General features: G+C 40.8%; 1 protein-coding gene across 6 annotated transcripts in view; it reads right to left on the bottom strand.

Moving 5' to 3' along the window:
* Positions 1-4,844: 4,844 nt before the first annotated feature.
* The window catches only part of PLCB4 (phospholipase C beta 4), a 477,139-nt gene continuing 454,094 nt past the window's right edge, over positions 4,845-27,889 (bottom strand). For all 6 annotated transcript variants that reach the window (XM_069546386.1, XM_069546390.1, XM_069546388.1 and 3 more), the window contains 5 exons: positions 24,612-24,713; positions 12,244-12,301; positions 11,722-11,808; positions 8,532-8,568; positions 4,845-6,355 (listed from right to left, as the gene is read on the bottom strand). In XM_069546386.1, the coding sequence (XP_069402487.1) occupies positions 6,267-6,355; positions 8,532-8,568; positions 11,722-11,808; positions 12,244-12,301; positions 24,612-24,713 (373 nt within the window). In that variant the 3' untranslated portion in view covers positions 4,845-6,266. The remainder of the gene's footprint in view (positions 6,356-8,531; positions 8,569-11,721; positions 11,809-12,243; positions 12,302-24,611; positions 24,714-27,889) is intronic.

Genomic DNA, 27,889 nt, shown 5'->3' with positions numbered 1-27,889 from the left:
CGCGAGCTTCCATTTGCACCCAGAAGTCATCTTGGAAGGGAAGCAGGGAGACTTCCTTAAGGGGAAGGAACTCTAACTGGGAGACTGACTAACAGGGAGACTCAGTAATTGAATATACCTCTGAAATAAGTGTTTGTCTTTTTAAGTTTGAAGAGACTGAGTAACTGTAATTGCCAAGAGTTTTTGTCCTCTATAATAAATGAGAATGTAGGATCTGAGTGCAACACGAGCTTACAATTGAAAGTAAACCCATCTTTTTGTTGAACTGTGTGTACATGTTTAATCCTATTACAATGGATTCTTCTGGGAATGCATGTGTGCCTGCTAAGTCATTTCAGTTGTGTCTGACTCTTGGCAACCCCATGGACTATAACCCACCAGGCTCCTCTGTCCATGGGATTCTCCAGGCAAGAATACTGGAGTAGGTTGCTGTCCCCTTCTCCAAGGGATCTTCCCAATTCAGGCATTGAACCAGCATCTCTTAGGTACATCTCCTGCGTTGGCAGTCAGGTTCTTTACCACTAGCACCACCTGGGAAGTCCTCTTCTGGGAGACAGATATCTCAAATAATGAAAGTAAAGCTGGTTAGAGAGAAAACTGGCTCTGAGTTTAAGCTGGAAGATGGAAATATTTATGGCAGTGTAGGAGGATGAAAAGCCAGAGAAGAAATGATCAGAAAAACGGGAAAAGTAGGAGTAATCTTTCAGGAGCAGAGCAGAGAGGGGTGAGTGATGGATTCAGTCAAGTGCTACAGAACAGTGAGCTCAGCTGAGTGCTGAGAGGGAGCTATTTGATTTAATGAGAGAGCGCCATTTGAAATCTTTCAAAACTGGCCATCCAGTTGTACCATAATAATAGCCATAATTTTACATGAGATGTTAGTGTGGAAAAATATTTACTCAAACTCTCAGTTGAGTTCAGTCGCTCAGTCGTGTCCGACTCTTCACAACCCCATGAATCGCAACACGCCAGGCCTCCCTGTCCATCACCATCTCCCGGAGTTCACTCAGATTCATGTCCATCAATTCCGTGATGCCATCCAGCCATCTCATCCTCAGTCGTCCCCTTCTCCTCCTGTCCCCAATCCCTCCCAGCATCAAAGTCTTTTCCAATGAGTCAACTCTTCACATGAGGTGACCAAAGTACTGGAGTTTCAGCTTTAGCATCATTCCTTCCAAAGAAATCCCAGGGTTACCTCCTTCAGAATGGACTGGTTGGATCTCCTTGCAATCCAAGGGACTCTCAAGAGTCTTCTCCAACACCACAGTTCAAAAGCATGAATTCTTCGGCGCTCACTCAGCCTTCTTCAGAGTCCAACTCTCACATTCATACATGACCACAGGAAAAACCATAGCCTTGACTAGACAGACCTTAGTTGGCAAAGTAATGTCTCTGCTTTTGAATACGCTATCTAGGTTGGTCATAACTTTTCTTCCAAGGAATAAGCGTCTTTAATTTCATGGCTGCAGTCACCATCTGCAGTGATTTTGGAGCCCCAAAAAATAAAGTCTGATGCTGTTTCTACTGTTTCCCCATCTATTTCCCATGAAGTGATGAGACCAGATGCCATGATTTTAATTTTCTGAATGTTGAGCTTTAAGCCAACTTTTTCACTCTCCTCTTTCACTCTCATCAAGACACTTTTTAGTTCCTCTTCACTTTCTGCCATAAGGGTGGTGTCATCTGCATATCTGAGGTTATTGATATTTCTCCTGGCAATCTTGATTCCAGCTTGTGATTCTTCCAGTTCAGCGTTTCTCATGATGTACTCTGCATAGAAGTTAAATAAGCAGGGTGACAATATACAGCCTTGACGTATTTCTTTTCCTATTTGGAACCAGTCTGTTGTTCCATGTCCAGTTCTAACTTGTGCTATCTGACCTGCATACAGATTTCTCGAGAGGCAGGTCAGGTGGTCTGGTATTCCGATCTCTTTCAGATTTTCCACAGTTTATTGTGATCCACACAGTCAAAGGCTTTGGCATAGTCAATAAAGCAGAAATAGATGTTTTTCTGGAACTCTCTTGCTTTTTCCATGATCCAGCGGATGTTGGCAATTTGATCTCTGGTTCCCCTGCCTTTTCTAAAACCAGCTTGAACATCAGGGAGTTCATGGTTCACGTATTGCTGAGGCCTGGCTTGGAGAATTTTGAGCATTACTTTACTAGCGTGTGAGATGACTGCAATTATGCAGTAGTTTGAGCATTCTTTGGCATTGCCTTTCTTTGGGATTGGAAGAAAACTGACCTTTTCCAGTCCTGGGGCCACTGCTGAGTTTTCCAAATTTGCTGGCATATTGAGTGCAGCACTTTCACAGCATCATCTTTCAGGATTTGAAAGAGCTCAACTGGAATTCCATCATCTCCTCTAGCTTTGTTCATAGTGATGCTTTCGAAGGCCCACTTGACTTCACATTCCAAGATGTCTGGCTCTAGATGAGTGATCACATCATCATGATTATCTGGGTCATGAAGATCTTTTTTGTACAGTTCTTCCATGTATTCTTGCCACCTCTTCTTAATATCTTCTGCTTCTGTTAGGTCCATACCATTTCTGTCCTTTATCGAGCCCATCTTTGCATGAAATATTCCCTTGATATGTCTAATTTTCTTGAAGAGATCTCTAGTCCTTCCCTTCTGTTGTTTTCCTCGATTTCTTTGCATTGATCACTGAAGAAGGCTGTCTTATCTCTTCTTGCTATTCTTTGGAACTCTGCATTCAGATGCTTATATCTTCCCTTTCTCCTTTGCTTTTCACCTCTCTTCTTTTCACAGCTATTTGTAAGGCCTCCCCAGACAGCCATATTGCTTTTTTGCATTTCTTTTCCATGGGGATGGTCTTGATCCCTGTCTCCTGGACAGTGTCATGAACCTCATTCCATAGTTCATCAGGCACTCTATCTTTCAGATCTAGGCCCTTAAATCTATTTCTCACTTCCACTGTATAATCATAAGGGATTTGATTAAGGTCATAACTGAATGGTCTAGCAGTTTTCCCTACTTTCTTCAATTTGAGTCTGAATGTGGTAATAAGGAGTTCATGATCTGAGCCACAGTCAGCTCCTGGTCTTCTTTTCGTTGACTGTATAGAGCTTCTCCATCTTTGGCTGCAAAGAATATAATCAATCTGATTTCGGTGTTGACCATCTGGTGATGTCGATGTGTAGAGTCTTCTCTTGTGTTGTTGGAAGAGGGTGTTTGCTATGACCAGTGCATTTTCTTGGCAAAACTCTATTAGTCTTTGCCCTGCTTCATTCCGCATTCCAAGGCCAAATTTGCCTGTTACTCCAGGTGTTTCTTGCCTTCCTACTTTTGCATTCCAGTCCCCTAGAATGAAAAGGACATCTTTTTTGGGTGTTAGTTCTAAAAGATCTTGTAGGTTTTCATAAAACTGTTCAACTTCAGTTTCTTCAGTGTTACTGGTTAGGGCATAGACTTGGATAACTGAGATATTGAATGGTTTGCCTTGGAGACGAACAGAGATCATTCTGTTGTTTTTGAGATTGCATCCAAGTACTGCATTTTGGACTCTTTTGTTGACCATGATGGCTACTCCATTTCTTCTGAGGGATTCCTGCCCACAGTAGTAGATATAATGGTCATCTGAGTTAAATTCACCCATTCCAGTCCATTTTAGTTCACTGATTCCTAGAATGTCAACGTTCACTCTTGCCATCTCTTGTTTGACCACTTCCAATTTGCCTTGATTCATGGACCTGACATTCCAGGTTCCTATGCAATATTGCTCTTTACAGCATCAGGCCTTGCTTCTATCACCAGTCACATCCACAACTGGGTATTGTTTTTGCTTTGGCTCCATCCCTTCATTCTTTCTGGAGTTATTTCTCCACTGATCTCCAGTAGCATATTGGGCACCTAATGACCTGGGGACTTCCTCTTTTGGTATCCTATCATTTTGCCTTTTCATGCTGTTCATGGGGTTCTCAAGGCAAGAATACTGAAGTGGCTAGCCATTCCCTTCTCCAGTGGACCACATTCTGTCAGACCTCTCCACCATGACCCGCCCGTCTTGGGTTGCCCTGAAGGCATGGCTTGGTTTCACTGAGTTAGACAAGGCTGTGGTCCTATGATTAGATTGACTAGTTTTCTGTGAGTATGGTTTCAGTATGTCTGCCCTCTGATGCCCTCTTGCAACATCTACCATCTTACTTGGGTTTCTCTTACGTTGGGCATGGGGTATCTCTTCTAGCCTGCTCCAGCAAAGCACAGCCACTGCTCCTTAACCTTGGATGAGGGGTATCTCCTTACCGCCACTGTTCCTGACCTTCAACGTGGGATAGCTCCTCTAGGCCTTCCTGTGCCACCACTCCTCGGGTTGCTCCTCCCGACCGCCGGCCCTGGCCTCGGGCGTGGGTGGCTCCTCCCAGCTGCTGCCCCTGCCTCGGGCTCGGCCTAGAGTGCCAGGCTGCGATGGCACAGGAACGGCAAGAGGAGCTACCCCGTGTCCGAGGTCAGTGGAGGCCGGGAGAAGACACCCGGCGGCTGGGAGGAGACACCCCGCATCCGAGGCAAGTGGCGGCCGGGAGGAGACACCCCGCGTCCGAGGCCAGTGGCGGTGACTCAAACTCTACTGTCTTACAAATAAAGAAATCTGTAACCAGAGAATTTCCAAAGAAGCCAGTTCAAATGACAACTGTGTGAAAAAGGAAAAACAAGTACTTTACATTGGGAGTCAACCAGTCAAACAGTCTTTTTATGTCAGGAGAAAAATGTGTTGGGGGCAGGCATAAACCCCCCTCTAAGAACAATGAAGAGATTATTTAGGAAACAGAGAAAGTACACGGGAAGGCATCCTGACGAGCAAACACTCTGACAGATGTTGGATGTGTTTTCATTTTTTTATTAGAGAAGTTGGAAGCTTACTTTCGGTATTGATGGTAACATAATTCTCTGTTTTACTCAGAGGAACACACAGAATCAATCTGTACAAGCATATACAACAATCCGGTTGGTGGTTGGTGCCCTAAATCAGTGATCTGATTAGTTCTCGAGTGCAGTTTCCATGCGCTCCTCTGGGCGTTGGGGCACAGCTCCATCCCAGGAGGGACTTTTCCATGCACTGTCTGCAACACAACTACAACAGGCTTAACGACCATGCAGATTAACACTGTAGCAAATTGTTTTAATATTTAACAGACATAAAAAGATTATTTCCTGATATGAAATTCTGAAAATCTGCATAAATATTTTTTGTGTAAAATTAAATTAGTTATGTATTTTTTTTTGAAACTAGAACTTGAAGTATCAAGAATGCCCACATAGTTCATATACACATATATATAGACTTTTTCATTATGCTAAAAGTCTTGAGAGTCAAATTATATTCTGTGCCATACAGTTACTTAACCAGTATGTATTTGCATTAGGTTAACTGTGTACGGATTAGTCATAATTGGTGCTTGTGTATCATGCAAAGATAGTTCTAGTATTCCTGTTCACTAATCTTGTCATGTGGCAATACTTAACATGATTTTGCTCTCTGACAGTGTGAATTAGGAGCATAAATACTTTTTACATGGTCACATTTACAAACAGTTGCCAATAACCACTTCACAATCTTCATGGTGTAAGAGTGAGCTGTAGTAATCTAGGGTCAGCAGAAGCAATTCCTAGGAAGCAATGTCAGATGTCAGCTTCTTAAACGTGCCTGAGAGTTCTCCTTGTGAGCACAGCAGGTTTTGGCACAAGGACACAGTTCTATTTTTCTGTTGTTCTAACCATTTCCGTGACTGTTATAGGAAGTTAGCTTTGTATGGCATGGTGGAGACATGGCACTTACTGATGAGGTAACTCATGTAGAAAAATCCCCCCAGTTGCTGTCTAGCAGATCACCACTGCTGCTATTAATCTGTAGACAGTTTCCTCCCCCCTCCCCAGTGCATGTGCTTGCTACGACATGGCTAATGCACTACTTTTGCTGCTGCTTAAACATGTCTTAACGCATCACAAAGCAGAGTTTTTAACACCAAGCTCATTTACTTGTGATGATATTTTCTGGCAAACATGTCGAAGTGGTATGATCAACAGGTAAACTCTGACTTACTGGAGTCGCAATTTGGGGGGATTTGTAACTACTTTTGGTTGAGCAAGGAAATTTAGTATTCAGAATGTTTAAGAGAAGTAAGTCTCTGTGGTTTCAGGTGACCTTTTGTCTACATGAAAAGGAAACGCAGAAGACATCAGCTTTCCTCCATGGAATCTGTTCAGACGCTGGGGACTGCTCTTTGATGTGGTGGTTCTCTGGGTTCAGTTTGTGTCCTGGAGTTTCACACAACTGTTGCTGGTCTGCGGTCCATCTCGGCTTCCAATTTCACCATCTGCTGCATCTCCTTCGCCTGTAACATCAGAAACAAGACCTTACATGTTGAAATCCTCTCCTGAAGACATGCAGCAAAACCCCACCTCTCTTTTCCCTCGAATTTGATGCTTGTCACTGTTTCCTGGGTACTTAAAAGTGTGGTCCACAGACCAGCAGCATCAGCATTGCCTGGGATCTTGTGGGAAATGCAGAATCTGGGACTCCACCCCCACCCTACTGACCCAGAGTCTGCATTTTAGTAAGATCCCCAGGGAAGTTTTATGTATGTTAAAGTCTGGGAAGGAATGGTCCACACAGTACCAGGAAAACAACTGGAAAAGAAGCTACACCTGTCACTTGTAGATTACGTCATTTCTAACTGTTTGATTTAGTTTCCACAGACTGACATGCCTTGATGGTGTGTAGATAATTTGATCACTTTTAGAATAAGCATTGCTTATGTACAATTTATTCCTCAAATAGCTTGAAATTTAATGAAAAGTGACTGTCTAAGAATCTCACGGATGGGAAAGCTTGGGTGGAAGCCTATCATGTTAGATTGGTTGGAGTATGCTGCGGGCAGAACATCACATGCATACGTAGGGTTCTTGGAAGGCTACTGTGCAAAAAAATCTCCTTACAGGCTCTCACTTCTCTGGAGCAATTCAGCTTTTACAGTCTACCCCAGGAAGTAAGCTACAGTGAATTGAATCTCATGAATTAAGGCTGTCAAGAAGACAACCAGCTGATTTGAGAGGTGGAAAGGTGTCTGATGGGGACAGGTTCTGGTGACAAGTCACTGCCTGGCAATATAGGGAAAAATCAATTGTTTCATTTTAAGCTTTACTTTCCAACCATGTGCTTTTTTTCGAACCCAACACATGTATCTTTTGGAGAAAAAGCATTCCTGTCCTCTTTCAGTGACACATCACTTTGAAATAAAGGACATTTAAAAATGGAAACATGGATATATAAAGATATAACTTGGAGGAGGACCCTGATGAGCTCTGATGTTACTATTCGTGTCGACTTAGGTATTCCAACTAAATGGAAGGTCAGTGGGAGGATTTAGTCAACTTTGCCGATCATACTATGAGCATCAAAATGTACCAAATGAAGTTTTGCTATGAAATTAGTTTAACCCACAGACCACAGAGTGATCTCCTTCTTATTGTTATTTTTAGACTGTGGCTTTAAATTCCATTTTGGTGAGGATGGATATAAAAACACCAAATATAGTAACTTTCTGCGTACATTTGGGATGGATGGCTCCCACTCCCCAGATCTTTTTTTTTAATGCCTGAAACATACTAATGCTTTAATAGAAAAATGAAGAAATGGAGAAAATACACGAACATGAAACTATGACACAAACAGTATTTATAAGAGATGACAGTGAAATATCAGCACTGGAAATTAAATATTTTATGTTCAGTAAATAGTAATAAAGGATTCCCTCTGCTTCTTTCCCTCTAGCATTAAGGACAATATTGAACATGGTGTAGAGAGAAGGATCCTATTAATAGTACAGGAGGATTCCAAGAGCCAGGTTCTCATATGAGCAGGGTGACCACTCATGCTCACTTGTTAGGACGGTTCCAATTCATGCCGATGGTCCTGGCTATTATGAACAACGTCCCCTTTCACTTTCAAAGCTATTCTGTTTGAATGATAAATTATATGGTTACCGTATGTATAAGGGGTGATTAGGTTTTCTGGCAGACTGGTTCTAACAGAAAGCATGACAAGAGTCTTTGTACAATGATGCTGTATAATGTGTTTGCATGCAGACCATAACTCTCTGTTACTAAAAACCACCAATCAACTTTTACTGGGTACTTTAAAAATTAATGGCAGTCATATTAATGTTTGTGAAAGATCTGACTCTGTGACCCAGTTTCAGCTGTGATTGATCCAAAGGACCACTGTATATCACTTCTTCCAGTGACTGGGTATGTCTTCATCAGCATGAGATTCCTAGGTCTGCAACTGGAAAGGATGCTAAAATGCCATCAGAAATAATTCTCTCAAGACGCTGGGCATTTCAGTTTGAATTGTACATCAGAAATCCAAGCATCAAATAGTCAAACTTTTCAATCAAACCCTTGCGATCTTAACTAGTCAAGAGCAGATGTGAATCATCAAAGCAGCGAGAATACGAGCGCAGTTGAGCAGGAAGGCAATATCTTGCTTATCAGAATTTTCAGTCCTACCTTGAGTTTGGGACACTGCATGACAGGATTTCAAAAGCTGTTTGTACAAAAATAGTAATGTCAAAATTGAGTCATACATACAAAACAAAGAAAATAAATGAATACTGAAGTGAATTTGAAAAATGAATGCAAAACCATATACATAAAAGCAAAAGGCTAAGGATAAAACATGTATAGAACCATCAGCAACAAACTTACCCCAGGCTGACCTCAACAGAAACAAAAGAACAAAAGCGACCAATGCCTCTCAGCCCAGACTGCAGCTCTCCCATGGGGTGAGACCCTCACCTCTCCTCATTACATGACAGGACTGATGACAAAACCAACTTTTAAAACTTGAGTATGACAGTAATGGAGCATTTCATGTTTGCAATGGTGCATGTCAAGACAGATGAGCTCATGTATGGCTGGGAGGTCTATGGGAAATAGCAGGGAAAAAAAAAATCCCCATCCTTTGGCGTTTTAAATGAATGCTTGCCAACCAAGCAGGCAAAGCCTTTCGAAATGACATAGGAGGTTAGGATCCAGAATCAGGACCCAGATAGGCTGAAACCTGAGTTGTTTCTGCCGGTGCCTCAGCACTGTCTAACTAATGAAGTAGATGATTCCAGGCTTTGCTTTGGGGCAACCAGGAAAATTTATAGGACAAGGGTTATAGGGAAGCAGTAAGAAACTTTAAAGGGAGATATTATTGCAGAATGTTAAAATTAATTAATTAATTAATTTATTATTATTATTTTTTTAAAGTCTTGAGGTTTAATAGCAGTTTGGGAGATTGTTATACAAGTTTGTGATTGTCTGGAGACAAGAAACTGTTTCCTGTCAATGAAATTTTGAATTGAGCTGCTTCAGTCATGTCTGACTCTTTGTGACCCCAATGGACTGTAGCCCACCAGGCTCCTCTGTCATGGGATTCCCCAGGCAAAAATACTGGAGTGGGTTGCCATGCCCTTCTCCAGGGGATCTTCCTGACCCAGGGATCAAACCTGGGTCTCCTACATCACAGGCGGATTCTTAACCATTCAGCCACCCAATAGGATATAGGGGGAGCTCTCCAAATGGTTCCAGACCTCACCTAATACGAGACAAGAAATAGAGCTGCAGCATCTTTGGCACTGTGCCTAGACAGTGTTGAGCCACACGTAGTAACTGAATTGAGAGGTATTCAATCTGTAAACTCCCCCCCTCCAAAAGTACACTAGAAAATCTCTGGGACTGAATTTGTTACAGAATGGGCCATATTTATAAAGCAAAGCTTAACACAGAAATTCAAGTCCAAATTGCACACTTGCGGGAAGCATCAATATACCTTGAATTTCTTTTCATGGGATCTCATTACATCTTCACCCAATCTCAAGCCTTCTTACATTCTTTCCTAAGATTCTATGACTCAAAGTATCAGGTGTGGGTGGTAGGCATTACCTGCGACCCCTTGAAAGGCATTATATGAATTTCAGAAACAAGAAGAAGTCACTATCCTCCCAATAAGATCCAATCAATACTGTTATCATTAATCCAATATTTCAGTGTAAAATCTCTGGTGCGATTTGAGTTACACATGTATTAGGATAAAAGGCCAAAATGATTTTAAAATTGTGTACTTTAGCTCTGAAACTAAAAACACTAGGTATTCTCTAGCTCTGATATATACCACTATTGTAATGATGAGCAATTTTTAGCGCATTTATATTCTTTAGTCAAACTTGTTGCTAAGCAACACAGTGATTTCTAAGTAGTTTCTTAATTTAGTTAACTGACACAGAGCTGCATCTTACCTTCACTGTGCCTTCTTTAAGGCATCCTTATCCCCACCCAGTACTGAGTCACTGAAGTGGATTCTAATGTTTAGAAATAGCAGCTATTCCCTTATCCATTCCCCTTACCCTCCAGAAACACTTTCTGAGAAATGGCTTTGACAGCAAAAAAAGATAGGTAACTTGTACCAGAAGGTGCTGTATCTAGGGATTGGTCAAATGAATGGGACCTGTGGGACAATAAACACTTATTGTCCGCCTTGGAGATCTGTGGACTATTCATGAATAGAAGCATTTGGCTGGAAAAGAAATGGGAAACATAACTTCGAAGAATGCTGATGAATAAAACTTCTATCAACCAAAAAGTAAAGGACATGAAACCAGAAGTTGGATTTATTTGTTACTCAATTGCAATACAAAAAACAAACCCTGATTTTATCGTTTTGTTTTACTTTCTCAAAGGTACTTCTTAGTCTAATTTCCAGTTAAGTTTTCTTCAATGGAAGCCATTTACTCTTAAAAAAAAACAAAAAACCTTAAATAGGATTACTTTATATGTGAAAGGGAACAGGAAAGAATAATGCAGTACAAGTACGGGTTTCAGAATTTCTTTACAGCTTCTAGACTGGAGTAAATTGCCTAGAAATAATAACTTCCAAACCAGCTACACCTGAAGAGGTGTATTTGGACTGAGATAGACTGAAATTTTAACCGCTACTGAGGGTCATTGTGCCATAGAAGCTAGAGGTATTTCCATCCAATTGAAATGAGACTGTGGATGGCCAGTGGGCTGTAGCCCAACTATCTGAACTCCATTTGAGGCAAATACACATTCATCTTGATGTTGGTATATGCCTGACAGCTATTGAATAGTTGGATTTTGGAGATCTCTTTTTATTTGTGTGTATTTTAATTTAGTGTTTAACACTAAGAGTATGGTATCCACTCACATTCAGTGGTTTGTAGAATTATGGCAGTTCATGCAATTAGGTTTGGCTTGGAAGTCCTGAGAAGGTTTTATAATTTCATTTTTAGATTGAGGTTGAAAGTAGGTGGTTTCTCATTTGCTTTTAAATACAATATCACTTGTCTCTAGGGTACAAGTGATATAACTTCACATAAAAATGGAGAAGTAACTTATAATCTGTTTTCTCCTCCTCTCAGGAATGTCCTTTTTAAAATCCCCATCATCTAATCAAATTTTGATGCTTTTTTTCTCCACAGCCACATTCCTCTCCCACTTCAAAAAAAGTACTTTCTGTTCTTTTTGGATGAAAAGGGCAAAGCACAGTAATGGCACCAAATTTTTCTAGCCACGTTCCTACGTCACTACGCCAGGCTGCTAGCTTCAGCAGGAGGGTCACTGTGGGCCATGGCATTTGCCTCCTGGATCTGGTTGGCTGCCTACATCTTTTTACGCTTTTTAAGTGAAATACCTGCTCATTCTGTTTCTCTAGGAATTCGAGGTGCTCCAGCTGGACTTTTTTCAACTGATCCATTTCTTTGGACTGCTTCATGGCGAGCTGCAAAGCAAAACAAAATGCTTCAGATCAACTTTGGGTTGTAACCTTAAAACTTATGGATGAGGGTTGGTAGTTTGCAGTTTAAGAGAAGGATATAAAAATAATTTAAAAAAGAAGAAAGAAAATAGCCTGAAAACTCGGAGAATTTAAACCCCATAATTTTTGCTGGTAAGATAGTTGCTGCCAAAATCTTAGAAAAGAAAAGAGTATTTGTGCATGATTAAAATTTGGCTTCATTTTCTGTATAAAATAGTACCAAATAATTACCTTATAGGTTTTAGTGAGAGATTAGCTTTCAGGGAGAAGAGAAGAGAAGCTAGAATATTTAGCATACAGAAAAATCAAATTAGGCAAATCAGCTAGAAGTCTGAAATCTAAGCATGAGCTACTATTTAGTTTTTTTCAAAGGAAAAGTGCTAAGAAAATTATACTTACTCTCTTTCTTTCTTCCAGAAACTTTTTAGTGTTGCTGCTATTTAACTCCCTGACTCTCCTAAAAGCAAAGGTACAAACAACAGTTGGTATGTCACTGGATGGAATTAACTGATATTAAGTAAGAAAAATTCATAGTTCATTTAATTATTTGGATGAGATTATACTTCCTCTTCCTAATGTTTTGAGGAATTTTGAAATATACAATGTACAGAGAAAAAGACACAAAACATCTGTGTATCCATCACTCAGACTAGTCAATATTAATAAGTTTTACCACACTTGTCTCATATTTTTAAAGGAAATAAAATTGTTGCAAACATAAACAAAGCCCCCTTTGTATTTTTTCTGGACTCCATTTCCCCTCTTTCTCTCTCTCCAGAGGTAACCACTTTCTGAATTTTGGTATTCCCATCAATCAAGATAGGCAGAAGAAACATCAACAGCCTTAGGTATGCAGATGATACCACTCTAATGGCAAAGCAAAGAGGAACTAAAGAGCCTCTTGATGAGGGTGAAGGAGGACAGTGAAAGAGCTGGCTTAAAGCTATATATTAAAAAAACTAAGATCATGGCATCCAGCCCACTACTTCACAACAAAAAGAAGGTGGAAAAGCGGAAACTGACAGATTTCCTCTTCTTGGGCTCTAAAATCACTAAGGATGGTGACTGCAGTCATGAAGTCAGAAGATAGTTGACTGCTTCTTGGCAGGAAAGCTATGATAAACCTAGATGGTGGGTTAAAAAGCAGAGACAATACTCTGCTGACAAAGGTCTGTTTAGTCAAGGCTATGGTCTTCCCAGTGGTCAGTTACGGTTGTGAGAACTGGACCGTAAAGAAGGCAGAACACCAAAGAATTGATGCCTTTGAACTGTGGTGCTGGAGAAGATTCCTTGGACAGCAAGGAGATCAAACCAGTCAATCTTATGGGAAATCAACCTGAATAATCTTTGGAAGGACTGATGCTGAAGCTGAAGCTCCATTTTTTTGGTCACCTGATATGAACTCACTGGAAAAGTCCCTGATGCTGGGAAAGATTGAGGGCAGAAGGAGAAGAAGGCATCAGAGGATGAGATGGCTGGATGGTATCACCGATGCAAGGGACATGAACTTGGGCAAACTTTGGGAGATCGTGAACAGCGAGGCCTGGCGTGCTGCAGTCCATGGGGTCACAAAGAGTCAAACACAACTGGGTGACTGAACAATAACAAATCTGTGTTTTAATATTTTTATTACATATAGATATATCCATATGTAATATACACAAATGTTTCTTAAACTTTCATATGCATACAAATCACCTCTATTATACATGCATACATATATACATCCTGTATCACACATATACACAACAACCTCTACTCTTTGTGACCCCATGAATCGCAGCACGCTAGGCCTCCTTGTCCATCACCAACTCCCGGAGTTGACTCAAACTCATGTCCAATATATATATGTAAATAATTTTGTATGGCTTCCAAATTAACCTGCTAACATATTCTGTGTTTCTTTTGATAACTTGTCACTTAGATTTATGATTCAGAGATACAACCATGTTTCAAATAAGTCCATTATTTTCACCAGCTGTATGGATTTTTCCATTTATGGAAAATTTTGACTACAATATTTCATTTTGCCTTTAATAACAAGTATGTTTTTATTTGCCAACCATGCACAATGGTCTGGTGCATAGGGTCTTGCAATGCTTGGCACATCGTCTGTCTGTTGGCTAAATAAATAAAGTGTAGGACTTATCTTCTTGGGTATATGAGCAAAGGTTTCTTTCTGCAGGGGGTAAACCTAGGCTTGCAGGTTGGTAGGGAATGAATAACTTTACCTTTATTCCAAAGTACTTGTCCCAGTTTGCAGTCCCATCCACGGTATCTGGGTGCTACCCTTTCTCCATATCTCTGTCCACTCTTGTTACTATCAGAGATTTCCTTTTTTGTAAGTTGGTTGGTTTTCTGAAGTGGCATCATGCTGTTGCTGTAACTCACATTTCCTAGATTACTGGTGAGGTAGTGTTTTTCAAGCCTGAATAGGCTTATAACTGCTTGAGTTTTTGTAGTAGTTATAGGTCTATTCAGGTTTTCTCTTTCTTTTACAGCCAGTTTGTATATTTTAGTTTTTTTAAGCAACTGTCCATTTCATTTGAGTTTTCAGATTCATTTGTAGTATTGTTTATAGTCTTGGTTTTGAAAAATATTTACTTCAGTATCTTCAGTTATTTCTCTTTTCATGTCTAATACTACTAATTCGAGTTTTCTCCTTCTTCTTGATCAGGCTTGCTGGAGGTTCACTTATTTATTCTTTTTCCAAATAACAAGCTTTTGGTGTTACTCTCCACTGATTTTTGTTTTCTATTTCAATACTTTTGCTTCTTAAACTTTTATTTCTTCCCATCTGAGATCTTTGGGTTCAGTTTATTTCTCTAATTTTATGCCCTCTTTGAGCATTTTGCTCATTAATTTTCATTAAAAATATATATGTAGCTAGGCTATAATTTTCACTGTAAATATCATTTTAAGATCTATTCTCTTAGCAACTTTGAAGTATGTAATACTGTATTGTGAAAAATAGTCACCATGCTGAAGTTAGATCCCTAAGGCTTATTAATCTTATAACTGTAAGTTTGCACCTTTTAACTAACATCTCCCCATTTCCCTACCCCTACCTAAACCTTGGTAATCACTAAGCTACCCTGTTTATATGAATTTGGCCTTCTTTAGGGTCCACAAATAGACAGTATTTTTCTTTCTCTGATTTATTTCACTTAGCATAATGTTCTCAGAGATCCATGTTGTCCCAAATAGCAGTATTTTCTCCTTCTAATGGAAAAATATTTCATTGTACATGCATCTCAAGCTTTCTTTAACCATTCACTCAGACACTTCGGCTGTCTGCTGTCTTGGCTGTTGTGAATAGTCCTGTGATGAGCATGGGGATGCAGACAGCTCTTGCAGACAGTGTTTTCATTTCTTTCGGATCTATATCCAGAAGTGGAATCACTGGATCAAATGGTAGTTCTATTTTTCATTTTTTGAGGAACCCCCTCTGTATTACTTCCCACAGTGGCACTGCCAGACACAATCCCACCAACAGTGCACAAGGGCTCCCTTTTCTCCACATCCTGGCCAATACATCTTATCTACTGAATTTTTGATAATAGCCATTCTAACAGATGTTGAAGTCATATCTTATTGTGGTTTTAATTTGCATTCCCTGGTGATGAGTGATGTTGAGCACCTTTTCACATAGGTGTTGGCCATCTGCATGTCTTCTTTAGAAAAATGTCTCTTTTTTTTTTTTTTGTCTTTTGAAAAGTGTCTACTTTCAGTCCTCTGCCCACTTAAAATTTTTTTTCCCAAACATTTAAAAAACTTATCTATTTATTTATGGCGGAGCCAGGCCTTCGTTGCGGCATGTGGGCTCTCACTACTTGCAGCGAGCAGGGGCTGCTCTCGTTGCAGTGCACGGGCTTCTTGTTGCGGTGGCTTCTCTTGCAGGAGGGACGGGCTCTAGGGTGCACGGGCTTCTGCAGTTGTGGAATACCAGCTTAGTTGCCTTGAAGCATGTGGATTCTATCCAGACCAGGGATGGAACTCACGTCCCCTACATTGGCAGGCAGACTCTTAACCACTGGACAACCAATGAAGTTCCTATGCCCACTTGTAAAATCAGATTTGTTTTCGCTGTTGGTTTATGTGAGTTACTTACATATTGTGAATATTAATCTGTTACCTGTCATATGTTTGCAAATATTTTCTCCCATTTGGGAGGCCATCTCTTTATTTTGCTGATTATTTATTTCTCTTTCTGTGTACTTGGCTACCTCTGACAAACTGATAAAGTGCATTGTCACTCAGTTAAAATATAATGCCATTTATGTTGAAATATCTTCTAGACACAGACAGAAGTGTTTTTCAGCTTCTGCATGTCTTTCTTAGCTCTCTGATAATAAATATCTGATTTTATTTCTCTGGTTAGACAAGATGGATACACACAATATATGTTACCTTAAAAAAAGTAACTATTTGGCATAGAGAAATTATTTTTTAAAAAACAAGTCTTTTGTAGATGTTTTGGAATCACCTAACTGAGAGGAGCTACCCCTCGCCCAAGGTCAGAGGAGGTGGCTGAGAGGAGCTATCCCACGTCCAAGAAGTGGTGGCTGCACAGGGCAGGAGGGCTGAGAGGAGCTACTCCACGTTCAAGGTCAGGAGGGGCAGCCGTGAGGAGATACCCTTCATCCAAGGTAAGAGAAACCCAAGTAAGATGGTAAGTGTTGCGAGAGGGCATCAGAGGGCTGAAACCATAATCACAGAAAACTAGCCAATCTAATCACATGGACCACAGCCTTGTCTAACTCAATGAAGCTAAGCCATGCTACGTGGGGCCACCCAAGATGGACAGGTCATGGTGGAGAGGTCGGACAGAATGTGGTCCACTGGAGAAGGGAATGGCAAACCACTTCAGTGTCCTTGCCTTGGAGAATACCCGATGAACAGTATGGAAAGACAAAATGATAGGATATGAAAGAGGAACTCCCCAGGTCGGTAGGTGCCCAATATGCTACTGGAGATCAGTGAAGAAATAACTAGAAAGAATGAAGGGATGGAGCCAAAGCAAAAACAATACCCAGTTGTGGATATGACTGGTGATAGAAGCAAGGTCCAATGTGGTAAAGAGAAATATTGCATAGGAACCTGGAACGTTAGGTCCATGAATCAAGGCAAATTGGAAGTGGTCAAACAGGAGATGGCAAGAGTGAACATCGACATTCTAGGATTCAGCGAACTAAAATGGACTGGAATGGGTGAATTTAACTCAGATGACCCTTACATCTACTACTGTGGACAGGAATCCCTCAGAAGAAATGGAGTAGCCATCATGATCAATAAAAGAGTCCAAAAGGCAGTACTTGGATGCAATCTCAAAAAGAACAGAATGATCTCTGTTCATTTCCAAGGCAAACCATTCAATATCACAGTAATCTAAGTCTATGCCCCAACCAGTATTGCTGAAGAAGCTGAAGTTGAACGGTTCTATGAAGACCTACAAGACCTTTTAGAACTAAAACCCAAAAAAGATGTCCTTTTCATTCTAGGGGACTGGAATGCAAAAGTAGGAAGGCAAGAAACACCTGGGGTAACAGGCAAATTTGGCCTTGGAATACAGAATGAAGCAGGGCAAAGACTAATAGAGTTTTGCCAAGAGAACGCACTGGTCATAGCAAACACCCTCGTCCAACAACATAAGAGAAGACTCTACACATGGACATCACCAGATGGTCAACACCGAAATCAGACTGATTATATTCTTTGCAGCCAAAGATGAAGTCAGTCAGCAAAAACACGATGGGGAGCTGACTGTGGCTCAGATCATGAGCTCTTTATTGCCAAATTCAGACTTAAATTGAAGAATGTAGGGAAAACCATTAGACCATTCAGGTATGACCTAAATCAAATCCCTTATGATTATACAGTGGAAGTGAGAAATAGATTTAAGGGAGTAGATCTGATAGATAGAGTGCCTGATGAACTATGGACGGAGGTTTGTGACACTGTACAGGAGACAGGGATCAGGACCATCCCCATGGAAAAGAAATGCAGAAAAGCAAAATGGCTGTCTGGTGAGGCCTTACAAATAGCTGTGAAAAGAAGAGAAGTGAAAAGCAAAGGAGAAAGGGAAGATATAAGCATCTGAATGCAGAGTTCCAAAGAATAGCAAGGAGAGATAAGAAAGCCATCCTCAGGGATCAATGCAAAGAAATCGAGGAAAACAACAGAATGGGAAAGACTAGAGATCTCTTCAAGAAAATTAGAGATTCCAAGGGATCATTTCATGCAAAAATGGTCTCAATAAAGGACAGAAATGGTATGGACCTAACAGAAGCAGAAGATATTAAGACGAGGTGGCAAGAATACACGGAAGAACTGTACAAAAAGATCTTCATGACCAAGATAATCATGATGGTGTGATCACTCACCTCGAGCCAGACATCCTGAAATGTGAAGTCAGGTGGGGCTTAGAAAGCATCACAATGAACAAAGCTAGCGGAGGTGATGGAATTCCAGTGGAGCTATTTCAAATCCTGAAAGACGATGCTGTAAAAGTGCTGCACTCAATATGCCAACAAATTTGGAAAACTCAGCAGTGGCCACAGGACTGGGAAAGGTCAGTTTTCATTCCAATCCCAAAGAAGGGCAATACCAAAGAATGCTCAAACTATCACACAGTTGCACTCATCTCACATGCTAGTAAAGTAATGTTCAAAATTCTCCAAACAGGCTTCAGCAGTATGTGAACCGTGAAATTCCAGATGTTCAAGCTGGTTTTAGAAAAGGCAGAGGAACCAGAGATCAAATTGCCAACATCCACTGGATCATGGAAAAAGGAAGAGAGTTCCAGAAAAACATCTATTTCTGCTTTATTGAATATGCCAAAGCCTTTGACTGTGTGAATCACAATAAATTGTGGAAAATTCTGAAAGAGATGGGAATACCAGACCACCTGACCTGCCTCTTGAGAAATCTGTATGCAGGTCAGGAAGCAACAGTTAGAACTGGACATGGGACAACAGACTGGTTCCAAATAGGAAAAGCTGTATATTGTCACCCTGCTTATTTAACTTCTCTGCAGAGTACATCATGAGAAACGCTGGACTGGAAGAAGCACAAGCTGGAATCAAGATTGCCGGGAGAAATATCAATAACCTCAGATTGGCAGATGACACCATCCTTATGGCAGTAGGTGAAGAGGAACTAAAAAGCCTCTTGATGAAAGTGAACGAGGAGAGTGAAAAAGTTGGCTTAAAGCTCAACATTCAGAAAACTAAGATCATGGCATCTGGTCCAATCACTTCATGGAAAGTAGATGGGGAAACAGTGGAAAGTGTCAGACTTCATTTTCTTGGGCTCCAAAATCACTGCAGATGGTGATTGCAGCCATGAAATAAAAAGACGCTTATTCCTGGAAGGAAAGTTATGACCAACCTAGATAGCATATTCAAATGCAGAGACATTACCAAGGTCTGTCTAGTCAAGGCTATGGTTTTTCCTGTGGTCATGTATGGATGTGAGAATTGGACTGTGAAGAAGGCTGAGCGCCAAAGAATTGATGCTTTTGAACTGTGATATTGGAGGAGACTCTTGAGAGTCCCTTGGACTGCAAGGAGATCCAACCAGTCCATTCTAAAGGAGATCAGTCCTGGGTGTTCATTGGGAGGAATGATGCTAAAGCTGAAACTCCAATACTTTGGCCACCTCATGTGAAGAGTTGACTCATTGGAAAAGACTCTGATGCTGGGAGGGATTGGGGGCAAGAGGAGAAGGAGACGACAGAGGATGAGATGGTTGGATGGCATCACCGACTTGATGGACATGAGTTTGAGTGAACTGTGAAATTTGATGGACAGGGAGGCCCTGTGAGCTGCGATTCATGGGGTCGCAAAGAGTCAGACACGACTGAGCGACTGAATTGAACTGAACTGAACCGAACCATTGGATACAGAGTTATAATAAATAAGTATGTAGCGTTGAAATAGGAAAAATTACATAAAGAATTTTCTGGTTATTAATAGCTCTTAATTTAAGACAATTTGACCTCAACTCGTCTGAAGTCCACTTTGCAACATATTGAAACAATAGGATAAAGAGCTATTTAACAATTAGTATATTTTCGGGTTGAATTCTATATTTCAACTTGTAACAGTTTAAAACAGTTTAACAAGGTTTTTATCATGGCACAAATATTTTATGTTTGTGAGCTAAAGTGGATGATGTCCTTTCCATGTACACAAGGCCCTTAAACAAAGTTCCTTTTCTGAGAATAATGTCCAGAAGATGGTACTTCATTGGAAATGACATTCAGTTGTGGATATGTCTGGGGGGGAAAGTAAAGCCTGATGCTATAAAGATCAATATTTCATAGGAACCTAGAATGTTAGGTCCATGAATGAAGGTAAATTGGGCATGGTCAAGCAGGATATGGCAAGACTGAACATGTTAGGAATCAGTGAACTAAAATGGATGGGAATGGGTGAATTTAATTCAGATGGACATTACATCTGCTATTGTGGATAAGAATCCCTTAGGAGAAATGGAGTAGTCCTCATAGTCAATAAGAGTCTGAAATGCAGTACTTCTGAGCAATCTCAAAAATCACAGAATAATCTCGGTTCATTTTAAAGGTAAATCATTCAATGTCATATTAATCCAAGTCTATGCCCCAACCACAATTCTGAAGTTGACCAATTCCAGAAAGACCTACAAGACTTTCTGGAACTAACACACACACGCACACACACAGATATCCTTTTCATCATAAGGGACTGAAATGCAAAAGTAGGAACTCAAGAGATACTAGGAGTAACAGGCAAGTTTGGCCTTGGAGTATAAAATGAAGCAGGGCAAAGGCTAACAGAGTTTTGTCAAGAGAACACACTGATCATAGCTAATACCCTTTTTCAACAATGCAGGCAATGACTCTACACATGGACATCACCAAATGATCAATACCAAAATCAGACTGATTATATTCTTTGCAGCCAAACATGGAGAAAGTCTATACAGTCAGCAAAAACAAGACCTGGAGCTGACTGCAGCCCAGATTATGAGCTCCTTGTTGCAAAATACAGGCTTAAATTGAAGAAAGAAGGGAAAACCACTAGGACATTCAGGTATGAAAGTCAAAGTCAAAGTCACTCAGTCGTGTCTGACTCTTTGTGACCTTGTGGACTATACAGTCTATGGAATTCTCTAGGCCAGAATAGTGGAGTGCATAGCCTTTCCCTTCTCCAGGTGATCTTCCCAACCCAGGGATTGAACCCAGGTCTCCCACACTGCAGGCAGATTCTTGACCAGCTGAGCTACAAGGGAAGCCCAAGAAGACTGGAGTGAGTAGCCTGTCCCTTCTCCAGTGGATGTTCCTGACCCAGGAATTGAACCAGGGTCTCATGCATTGGAGGTGGATTCTTTACCAACTGAGCTATCAGGGAAGCCAAAATGAGTCAGTCAGTCAGTGATACATACATACATATATATATTTCCTCCATTTTGGACTTCCTTCCCATTCAGGCCACCACAGTGCATTAAGCAGAGTTCACTTTGCTATAGGGTTGCTTGCTTAGTTGCTCAGTCATGTCCAACTCTTGCAATGCTTTGAACTACAGCCTTCCAGGAACCGAACCAAGGCCTCCTGCATTGCAGGTGTATTCTTTACTAACTGAGTATTCAGGTGTGTCTAAATCAAATCCCTTATGATTGTACAGTGGAGGTGATTAATAGATTCAAGGGATTAGATCTGGTAGACAGACTGCTTGAAGAACTATGGACAGAGGTCCGTAACACTGTACAGAAGAAAACGACAAAACACCATCCCCCAAAATAAGACATGCAAGAAGGCAAAGCAGTTGTCTGAGGAGGCTTTACAAATAGCTGAGAAAAGAAGAGAAGTGAAAGGCGAGGGAGAAAGGTAAAGACATACTCAACTGAATGCAGAGTTCCAGAAATAGCAAGGAGAGTTAAGAGGGCCTTCTTAAATGAACAATGCAAAGAAATAGAGAAAAACAACGGAATGGGAAAGACTAGAGATCTCTTCAAGAAAACTGGAGATATCAAGGGAACACTTCATGCAAAGATGGGCACAATAAAGGACAGAAACGGTATGGACCTAACAGAAGCAGAAGACATTAAGAACGGGTGGCAACAATACACAGAAAAACTATACAAAAAAGATCTTCATGACCCAGATAACCATGATGGTGTGATCAGTCAGCTAGAGCCAGATAGCTGCAGTGTGAAGTCAAGTGGGCCTTGGGAAGATTTACTACGAACAAAGCTAGTGGAGGTGACGGAATTCTAGCTGAACTATTTCAAATCCTAAAGATGCTGTTAAAGTGCTGCACTCAATATGCCAGCAAATTTGGAAAACTCAGCAGTGGCCACAGGACTGGAAAAGATCATTTTTCATTCCAATTCCAAAGAAGCTCAATGTCAAAGAACGTTTAAACTACTGCACAGTTGCACTTATTTCACATGCTAGCAAGGTAATGCTCAAATTGCTTCAAGCTAGGCTTCAGCAGTATGTGAACTGAGAATGTCCAGATGTACAAGCTGGTTTTAGAAAAGGCAGAGGAACTGGAGATCAAATTTCCAACATTTCTTGGATCATAGAGAAAGCAAGAGAATTCAAGAAAAACATCTACTTCTGCTTAGGCTAAAGCCTTTGACTGTGTGGATAACGACAAACTAGAAAATTCTTCAAGAGATGGGAATACTGGACCACCTTAACTGCCTCCTGAGAAATTGGTAGGAAGATCAAGAAGCAAGATCTAGAACCAGACATGGAAGAAATGACTGGTTCAAAATTGGGAAAGGAGTACATCAAGGCTGTATATTGTCACCCTGCTTATTTAACTTCTATGCAGAGTACACCATGCTAAATGCCAGGGTGAATGAATCACAAGCTGGACTCAAGATTGCTGGGAGAAATATCAACACCCTCAGATACGTAGATGATAACACTCAAATGGCAGAAAATGATGAGCAACTAAAGAGCCTCTTGATAAGGGTGAAAGAGAAGAGTGAAAAAGCTGGCTTAAAACTCAACATTCAACAAACTAAGATCATGGTATCTGGTCCCATCACTTCATGGCAAATAGAAGGGGCAGAAAGTAGAAGCCGTGACAGGTTTTTCTTGCACTCTAAATTCACCGAGGATGGTGATTTTAGCCATGAAATTAAAACATACTTGCTCCTTGGAAGGAAATCTCTGACAAATGTGGATAGCATATTAAAAAGCAGAGATATCACTTTGCTGACAAAGGTCTGTATAGTCAAATTTATGGTTTTTCCAGTAGTGATGTGCAGATGTGAGAGCTGGATCATAAAGAAGGCTGAGTGCCAAAGAACTGATGCTTTCAAATTTGGTGCTGGAGAAGACTCATGAGAGTCTTTTGGACAAGGAGATCAAACCAGTCAACCCTATAGGAAATCAACCCTGCATATTATTTGGAAGGACTGGTGCTGAAGCTTAAGCGCCAATTCTTTGGCCACATGATGCAAGAGCTGACTCATTGGAAAGACTCACTGGAAAATGGGAAAGATTTAAGTCAAAAGGAGCACCAGAGGATGAGATGGTTAGATAGCATCACCAACTTCATGGACACGAATTTGAGCAAAATCAGGGAGATACTGAAGGACAGGGGAAGCTGGCATGCTGCATTCCATGGCGTTGCAAATAGTCAGATACCAGTTAGTGACTGAACAATAACAAGATAACTATGCCAATATGATCGTGTACAAGAGCACTGAATAAACTGAGTAATAATCTACTTAAAGAGAAACAAATGATACTTCATGTTTCTTGGGAAATTTCTTGTCCAAAGTGTTGAAAAGGTGATTTCTTTCCAGGTCAAATTTCTGTGGAATTCCAATCCCACTGCTGGCCTGTTAATTCCAAACCATATTTAATCCACAAAACTTCAGCATAAAAATGCACCAGATGGTAATACGCTTTATATTCTGTAAATGTGAAACGTGGGAAATGCACTGGGCATCAAGTGCTGCTAAGTGCCTCTCTTGGGGACCATGACTAGCGATGCCCTCTTAGGTCCCCTTTATCAGCTTTGGCTAAAGCATTCGCACCTTGGCTCTTCTCTGGATGTCACACAAACCTCTCCCAACTCTATGTGGCCAACCAAGGACTGATTAACACAGACGTACAAGAGCCACGTGTCCATGGCTCAAAGGAGCAGATCACAGTCGTTTACACTCCAGAGCTGGGGTTAGGCTGCAGAGGAACTCTAGCTGAGATCCTAGCCTTGCTTAGCCCCTGCCCTGGCCCCTTCCTGCTCCCTCCTCTCTGCCCTGCTGAAGATTCTTTCCTCAGCAAATCACATGACCCGAAGTCCTATTTTGGTCTTTGTTTCTAGAAAACTCATTCTTAGACAAGGACAAACCAGAAAACCGGAGGGAGGTGATTTGAGATGATCCCTAGTGTCAAGGTCAGTACAAGGCCTATAGACTGCAAACACATTCAGGATGGGCTTAACATTTGAGCAGATGAGATGCTTTCAGGGTGACCTAAGCATCATGTGGGAAGGATATTTTGCCATAATTTATGCAGTTTTGTTTATGCCAGATTTTATACAATTTTGGAAATGAGCACACATATATTGAATGTAAATATGTTTTGCTAGTGGTAGTAAGCAATCAGAAGGTGTTTTATAGCAACAATAATATATCTTTCCAGCAGTTATAACAGCAGGATTCTAGGCCAGCGCTCACAAGGTTTATTTTATGTCTCAAATGTGAGTGTGTGTGTACACTGGAGTCACTATTATATTGTTGCAGTGAGCATTCCAACTCACCTTTCCCGTTCTGCTTTATTCTTGATGGATTTATCTTGGCTGATGGCTTTGCTATTTTCCATAGAAATCTTAGCTTGGTGGGCTCGCATCTCTTTGCTTTCCCTGTGTATTAAAATAAAAACAAAACCAGGAAGTGATCATTGTGTAATGTACAGACGTCGAATCACTATGGCGTACACCAGGAACTAACACAGTCTTGTAGGTCAATTATACTTAAAAACAAACAAACAAAAAACAAAAAACCAACCAAACAAACTCATAAAAAAATTGATCAGATTTGTGGTTTCCAGAGGCAGGGTTGAGGGGAAGGGAAGTTGGATGCAGGTGGTCAAAAAGTACAAACTTCCTGTTGAGCCACTAAGTCGTATCCTGACTCTTTGTGACTCCATGGACTGTAGCCCACTAGGATCCTCTGTGCATGGGATTTCCTAGGCAAGAATATTGGATTGGGTGCCATTTCCTTCTCCAGGGGATCTTCCTGACCCAGAGATCAAACTCACATCTCCTGCTTGGCAGGTAGATTTGCTATCACTGAGCCACCTGGAACAAACTTCCAATTATATGATAGATAGTACTAGGGATATAATGTACAACATGACTAAGATGTATGTTATATAAACGTGAAAGCTGTTAAGAGAGTAAATCCTACAAGTTCTCATTGCAAGGAAAAATATTTCTCCTTTTATTTTGTATCTCTATGAGATGATGGAAGGTCACAAAACTTATTGTAATCATTTCATGATATACGTAGGCCAAAGCAGTATGCTCTGTAGCTTACACCATACAGTGCTATATATCCGTTATACCTCAGTAGAACTGTAAGGGAGAAAAAAACACCAGGGGAGTGGAGAGTGAGTGTTCAGTAGGCAGAGTTTCAGCTGGGAAAGATGATAAAGTCCTGGAGCTGGACGGTAGTGACTGATGGTTCCAACAGTGTGAATACACCTTCTGCTACACACTTACAAACAGCTGACATAGCACATTTTGCGTTGTGGATTTTTACTCTAATTAAAAATATAAACAAAAAACACACTTCATATGTAACAAGAGGACTGGGTTCACTTTTCATCTCATTATTGAGATCATGAAGTTGTCCTGCATCCTGTGAGCAGGAGGGCAGGAGCCCCAGCCCACACGCATGACTCTCCTGGGGGCGGCGGGGCGCTCGCTGTGAAGCGTCAGTGCTGGGATGGAAAGAAGAGGCGTGGTGCGTGTTTAACGCAACCCCAACCACGTGATGAGCCTATACGGATGCCCAGAGCAGGACAGTGTCGTTAAGCCATCAACATGCCAGATGCATTCTGAATAAAGAAAAGCTACAAATACCAAGTTGCATACAAATATCTCAGGCAATCATGTTTACAAGCCTATATACACTAAGACAAATGGGGATAGTGAGTACTGCCTGAGAATAATCAAAGAATGCCCAGGGACAGCCGCTTACAGTCAGTAAGACACAAGGATTTTCCAGCTTTGTCCCATGTGTTTTGGGGGGGTCAGATTGCTTGGAAGAGAAAGGATGTTCTAACACTCACAAATGACTGTCTTGCGTTCTGACAGCCCAGGGGAACGAAGGGGACAAATGGTTTCAAATAAACACAGGAAACAGGGTTGGGGGATGGGGGGAGGGAGCTTACAGGTGACTGATCACTGACTGTGAATGGGTGTGTGTACCACAAAACTCATCTCTTTGGATTATTGATGAGCACAAACGCACACCACTTAGAATCTGAAAATGAAAGAATTAACAAAGAATCTTCTCTGGAACCTATGGTAATCTCCTTGGAGCACTGCCCGGGAATGGGCAGGTTAGTACAGACACAGAGGGAGATAAAGACCAAGCGGTTGTACTTTCTGGAAAATGATGGACAAAACTGAAACAGAGAGGTCTCCAGTCAGAGGACTTGGGGACACAGAAGCTGGGTATGCACAGAAGCTCCTGGGCCCGAGAAATTGGCTCTCAGAATTTTTCATAACTTGTTATTAAATTGACCATCTCTTCATTCATTCATTCAACAAGCACTTGTCAATAACCAAATAATGTTGCCAAATGTTAGGAAGGCAAGAATTTTTTAACCTAGAACAACAGCTCTGATGGTGACAAAGAAACATGACCACAGGACACTTAACAGAAAGCTTCCGCGCTGCTGTTACTTTGAAAAATACTCCTGCCATGGATCTATTTTTTAAGGTAAATTAGTAATAAGGTTATGGTTCCTTCAAATGACTTCCTAAGTCACGCAAGAATTCATTTCCTTTTTTTTTTCTTTTGGAAAATGCCTACTGTTTGGGATAATTTTTTCTCCTTTATTCAACTACAATAAAAGATTAGAAGAGAGTACCTTATTCTTCAAAGTATCTTTGAATAAGTGTGGACATCTAAAATCTGATATTGTAGAAATGGTCAAAGGGAAGATGATGAACCGACCTTTCTGTGTACTAAATCAAGGACATTTCTAAGGGGAAAAAGGCACTTTTAATCCTATACAATAAACAGAATACTTTAAAATGGATATGGTATGGTACTTGAGCCCACAAGAAACTCAGCATGGCATACATACCTCATTTAGTTGGCTCATGAGAGAATCAGAAACTATGGCAAAAAAACTTCACGTTCTTACGGTTGTGCATCACGCCATAATGAGATTTGGAATCTGGGAATGTGCCTACATAATTCATTTCAAAAGTTTACAGTTTTTTTTTTTTTTTTTGTAAAATGCTTCTGTTTTATACTTTCTAGTGTATCAACAGATCACCACTGCAGCACACAGTTGGCCTAAAGAAGACGGACAAGCTGCAACCAAGCTGCAATAAAAAGACATCACTGACACAAACCGTCTTCTGCCTGGGGAAAAAGTCCAGCTCACCATCTGCAGTGTCTTTAACATGATACTCAGCTGTGCTGAAATGGGGAGAGGCAAAAACAAACAGATGCTTTTTGCGATTTCTTGATCATACCTGCCTTTCTAAAATTTATAGACACCCTGACAATGGAAAGGAAGGTATCTCTGAGCCATCAGAACCAACCATTCTAGGAGTTCAACTGCTTGGTCTTTATCTCCCTCTGTGTCTTTTCTTCCTAAGAGGTTCCAGATCATTTCTTAAAAGCCAACTCTGGCCCTATCATCTTGTGAAGCCTCCAGAACCACTCGGAGGCAGCAGAGTCTGTGATAACTTTTAGTCTGTATTGTACGCTGCTTGTAATGTAACTTAATTTGTTGTAGGAGTATGATATCTTGCCACCACTTGGAAGCATTTTGATGGTCGAGGCCATTTCT

This window comes from Ovis canadensis, chromosome 13, assembly GCF_042477335.2.
Source record: "Ovis canadensis isolate MfBH-ARS-UI-01 breed Bighorn chromosome 13, ARS-UI_OviCan_v2, whole genome shotgun sequence".
In the NCBI taxonomy this organism is placed as follows: domain Eukaryota; kingdom Metazoa; phylum Chordata; class Mammalia; order Artiodactyla; family Bovidae; genus Ovis; species Ovis canadensis.
The sequence above is the reverse complement of the archived record's forward strand: the minus strand, read 5'-3'. Positions and strand labels throughout refer to the sequence as shown.